The sequence below is a fragment of the Cyprinodon variegatus genome, unplaced genomic scaffold (genome assembly GCF_000732505.1).
Source record: "Cyprinodon variegatus isolate N-32 unplaced genomic scaffold, C_variegatus-1.0 Scaffold522, whole genome shotgun sequence".
NCBI classification, from domain to species: domain Eukaryota; kingdom Metazoa; phylum Chordata; class Actinopteri; order Cyprinodontiformes; family Cyprinodontidae; genus Cyprinodon; species Cyprinodon variegatus.
In genome coordinates, this window is record NW_015150975.1 from 251,919 (window position 1) to 257,717 (window position 5,799).

A 5,799-nucleotide genomic window follows, 5' to 3' on the forward strand; every position below is an offset into this window, starting at 1 on the left:
ATAAAAGGAATGATGAAACATTGCTATGGAAACACCAACTTGAAATTGGTCTTTTTTTCTCCAATACTTTAAACATTTATACTATATTTCTCGGTGCAAAAATAAGTAGATATAAATAAAAATACAGCCGATATATTTAAAGTAAGACTTTGCAAAATTGTTCAACAGATAATTTTAGTGCTATCTGCTGCTGTAAATTTTTGTTTTCCTTTTTTTCCATTCATATAGCATTTGAGATTTTAAAATGTCAAGTCCATTATGCATTTCATTATTGTCATAAAGTTTAAAAACACAATATAACTTCAATTTAATCAAAGTTCAGTGAAATCAAACTGTCCACATAAGAACAAACACTGATTGACAATTTCACATACTGTTGTACAAATGCTGGTGCAATGGGTTCCTCCTAATGCAGGACAATGCTAGACCTCATGTAGCTGGAGAGTGTGTGCAGTTCCTGCAAGATTAATGCATTGAAGCTACGGATTGGACTACATTTCCTCAGACCTGAATGCGATGAGCACATCTGGCACATCATGTCTCGATCTGATCATCAACGTCACATTGCACCACAGACTGTCCAGGAGTGGGTGGAGGCTTTAGTCCAGATCTAGGAGGAGATCCAACAGGAGACCATCCATGCACAGGCATTGTAGAGAAGTCAAACAGGGACATGGAGGCCAAACACAATACTAAACCTCATTTTGACCTGTTTTAAGGACATTAAATCAAAGCCTGAAGTGTGTTTTTCCCATTTTAATTTTGTGTGTGACTCCAAATGCAGCCCCCCAATAGATAATACATTTGATTTCCACTCATGATTTTTGTGATTTGGCTGTCAGCACATTCGACCTTGTACAGAAAAAAGTATTCAATGAAAATATTTCATTAAATTAGAGTGTCCCTTTTTATTTTTTGGACCTTTTTGGATTGGATTGGATTCTTTATTTCGAACATGCAAGAGAAAAACAAAAAAACCCCAAAACAAACAAAAAAAATAAAACAGTTTAAATGTTTAAAAACATTGGAGAGAAAAACAACAAACAAGGTACCCTTCTTTCCTGAGTTAATATACCTCTATTACATGTGCGAAAAGGAGTAGGAAGAAGTAAAACTTATGTGCTCCTACCCCTTTAATTCTTGTATTTCTTCAATTTACAATATTTATAATTATGCTGCTATGTATATCCATATAAATAAATACCTACCTACACATATACATACATAAATATATATACACATATACCTTCATATATATATATACCTTCATATATATATATACAAATAAACAAAACAAAAAACACAAACAATGCTTCTCTATACCTTTTAAAAAATAATTTCTTTGTACATTTTTTTTGAAAAGGAATATATTTGGACATTGCTTTAGGTTCTCATTTAGTTTGTTCCACAATTTAAGTCCGCAAATTGATAAACATAATCTTTTCCTTGTTGTTCTACATCTATTAGTCTTAAAATTTCCCCTTAAATCGTACCCTCCCTCCCTTATTGTATTAATTATTTATTAAGGCTGTTAAGTTGTCTTAAGGTTCTTTATGTTTTGAGTTAAAATGTTGCAGATAGTCTTCAGATAACTCCTCTCTTGCTCTCCTCTTCCAGGCTGGCCCTCAGCAGGACTCGCCTACTGACCCGAGCTGCCAAAGGATTCATGTGTCGATCTCACAGCAAGTCCGGTGATTCAATAGGAGAGAGTGAAAACGAGAACAAAGACTACATTCCCCTGGTGAGCAGCAGATCTATACTGTTTTTAGTAAATGCTATTTTAACATTCAGGTTTACTTGAGTGTGATTGATATGAATTAATGGCAGAGAACATGAGAAAGAAACTCTAGTCTGAGGTGATAAATCATGTAGCATCTAAGCAGACAATTAGACAGCTCCTTTTCTTCCCCTGCAAATCTTCTCCCTCACAGGTTATCGATGTGCATGAAGTATAAAAACAAAAACATTGTTATTAGCACATTTGCGATCTATTGACCTCGCATCATGGTGTTGATAAAGTTGTTTAACTAGAGTTTCTATAAAGGGGATGGTTTCAGAGTTACTGTAGAATGGTTTGAAATCTCTGGTTAAGACTTTTACCCTCAGGTCAGCATTACTAAGCTCTATAAAAAAAAAAAAAAGCCACATTGGAGAGCATTTATTTTACCACAGGCAGTCAGTCTGATGAACACAGTGAACATCTCTCAGGTTCTCTGCTTCAGAATATCATAAACATCTTTACATTATCAAGACCTTTCCTTTTCTTTTTTACACGCTAGAGAAACAGAAAAAAAAAACTATCACTACTTCCTCCCAATATTCTCTAAACTTCTAAAGTTTAAATAGTACTAGAGATAGACCGATATATCTGTCGGCCTAATTTTCTGGCCAGTATTCAACAATTCTTTCTTGCATTGCTGTCTGCCAATATCTGCATACATTGGCCGATTCCCAAATGCAGTTTTCAAACACTGGAGGATACGCCCCCTGGAGGTGGTGCAGTGTAAGTGTTGGGGGAGGCGGGATAAATTGAATAAATGACCCAGTTTCTTGATAGCAATATTGAATTCGATTATACAGTAGAATTTTAGGCTAAACTGAAGATCATTGTACTTTAAAGTTTTTATTTCAGTGATTTCAAGTAGATTGTAGTTTATCCATCCATCCATCCATCCATCTTCCTCCGCTTATCCGGGGTCGGGTCGCGGGGGCAGATTGTAAAGATTGTAGTTTATTTTATTACAATATTTAGTTTAATGCAGCAGACTTTTTTGTGCAATTGGTAAAACTGTTGGAGCGGGCTTACAAGCCTTTTTTGCACATGCTGATGAAGATTCCCAGTCATCCAGGTCATAGTCATTCCGTAAAAGTAAAAAAAAATTTCACTGGACTTGGTTTCCAAGATTTGAAGATGTGTCGCTACCTCTCCAGGAAGCTTTCTCAATTCAAACGTGTGGATCCACAGTGACATTGAGTCTTTTTTGCACATAAAAGGGGGGCCCAGCCAGAAAGGTTTATATTAGTGTATTCTGCAGCCACGCCTTGAAATCACATGAAGCGCATTCATTGCCGCCCGCTCCATTTGCCATCCATTGTTAATGTTTAGTTTGATTCATTACTAAATGTCTTTTTTTTTTTGTTGTTTAAATGGAAACTTGTCTAGCATTTCTAATATATTATTTATATCATGTAAATGGAGGAAGAAAAAACATCAGTATTAAGAATCAGCCCCAAAGTATCAGCAGAACATATCAGGACCAATAAAAAGGATCCAAACCTTGATCGGTTGATCTCAAATTTATACCTTGTATCTGCACGCTTTGAGTACTGAAAGCCTAGCCTTCAAAATCCTTTTTTTCTAACAAAGCTACAGGTGTTACAGGAAGAAATGCGTCTGCTGATTTTGTTTACTTTCAGTTTAGTTTTTCGTCCTACAGTATGCCAAATTAAAACAAACTTCTGTCTTCTGTCTTCAACAGACAGACTCCAAGTAAAGTACATATTCTGGTTTAATCATTCCTATCAAACAGTCAAATTCAGTTTCTTTTTCCAATGTGTTAAAAGTTTCCATCTAATAAAACCCAGCAGATGGCATGGAGTGTCTGATTTGCAGCTTCTACTCCTCTTGCATGCAGCGAGAGTATACGGTCGCTTGCATTGTGTTATTTACTTTGCAGCAATCCCTCATACTGAGGATGCATGTAGCGACGCCAGAGGGGAAAACTCCCCTTTAACAGGAAGAAACCTCGAGCGAGATCAGGCTCAGTGTGAGCAGCCATCTGCTATTACGGATTAAAAGTTTGAGAAGAGAGAAAGAGGTTGAAGTTTTAATTTTCTACATGTCAAAAGCAAAGACTATCCTCACTGGACATATTTATCAGATGATTGTTACTTTAAATGTTTTACTTTGGTTGAGTTTAGCCAAACTTTTTACTTTGGACAGTACAGCAGATGTAAATGTTTCAGATGGCAGACAGAACAGGCTTTTTTGTTTCTCCACTGAGGTACATTCCTTGTTTAAGAATAAAGTATTTATCCTTATTTTTTGACAAACCATTCCATTTCTGATTCAATCAATTAAAGGAAAAACATTTAGATCTAGAACGAAATCAAAATCAAACTACTATGAAACCACATTTGCTTTTGATTTTTGATTTAAAATTAAAGGTTTGTAGAAAGGAGAGAAAGTTCTGAGTGAGAATACAGTCTATTTCTGACACACATTAAGGAGACATGATTGTTATGTGTTTTTTTTAATAACAGAAATATGGCAATTGATTGTTTTTTATGAATTCAATAAAATAGTCAATAGAAACACAGCATGCTGTTAAATAAAGACATTTAATAGATATTGAAACGTTTATCAGTTCTTGAGAAAGTGTGCAGCTTTTGTTGTGCCACCAATCTGGAAGAAAATATCTAGCGTCTCTGTGGATGGAAAGTGGGAGACATCTGGTCGTTTTATTGAAAGCTGCATGCAGGCTTCAACATGGCCTTCCTTTAGTCTGTTAAGGATGTTTGTCCTTCATCAGAAAAAAACAATAAATGTAGGCATTAAAGTGATGGTTTCAAACAACAGCAGTCAAAAAATCAGAAAATGCTGTTTTTTTTTCTCCTTATATTTCTTTATTAATGTTTATCAGTTTTTCTACATCTCCATCATTTTGTATTCCTTCCTTCCTTCCTTCCTTCCTTCCTTCCTTCCTTCCTTCCTTCCTTCCTTCTGTCTTTGTCTGTTTCTCTCCATCTCTTTATCTTTATTATTTATATTAGTATTTCCCTACTTTTTTAACAGATCATTCTTTGGAAATTATTCTTCTCTGACAGCCATGCTATATCGTAACTAGTCACCAAAGGATGTGTTATATTTACCGTAAGGGGTGGAGCCTAAAGCACTTTCAAAAGGCTATTTTGTATCAATAGGGCCATAGTGGGAGATTTATTGGTGCAACTCACCTGATGTGCAGTAAAACCCTGTAAGCATTTAATAAACGGATGTTTTATATTTTTTTACAGGTTGTTGCAACATCTTTTTGGCACCTTCTGTGTCAACTGGGATGGGTGTCTTTATCTGTTGGTGCTGTGTCTGCAAACTGGAGCAGTAACCTTACCAGATAGATTGCAAAGAGTTGTCAGAGGCAGAGATGTTGATCATTGTTTTTTTTCTTCTAATTATATGACAATATATATTCTTTACATATAAAAATAAATTTCAAATCACCTTGAAACTGATATTTATGCTATGAAAACGATGAATTTGATGTAATTACTTAATTGATTGACTGAGGGAAAATGGGCTTGCTAAAGGGATGGGAGGCACCATTAATATAACAAAAGGGGAAACACATTATAAGCTTTTGCAATAACTTGCCTTCTATTAGCAATAGTACAAAATAATGTTGTATAGTGATTGACTTTAACTTTGTGATACTAAAATTTTGAAAAATGAATTTAAGGCTGGGCATAGACTGTAAGATTTTTTGGGGCCAATTTCTGAGTCGTGTGGGAATGTCTTAAATTGGGTTGAGTTAGGGTTAGGGTGGTGGAGGTGGTGCAGGTGGAGGTGGTGAACAATGAGTCAACATGAAAAGAAAACAAGCCACTGTCACATTCTTCTCACACTCCGGATTGTCTGGCAGATTTTAACTATAGACCAACACCAGCACACGTTTTAACATGATATGCCAGTTGTTCAATGATTGTAATGACCCCCCCCAAGTCACACACGGTTTAAATGATAACCTAAATATATATATATATATATATATATATATATATATATATATATATATATATATA

General features: G+C 35.2%; 1 protein-coding gene across 1 annotated transcript in view; it reads left to right on the forward strand.

The window, feature by feature from the left end:
- vwa5b1 (von Willebrand factor A domain containing 5B1) overlaps window positions 1-5,799 on the forward strand; it is a 70,551-nt gene that overhangs the window by 61,227 nt on the left and 3,525 nt on the right. The window contains exon 21 of the mRNA XM_015391036.1: window positions 1,618-1,741. Coding sequence (XP_015246522.1) covers window positions 1,618-1,741 — 124 coding nt within the window. The remainder of the gene's footprint in view (window positions 1-1,617; window positions 1,742-5,799) is intronic.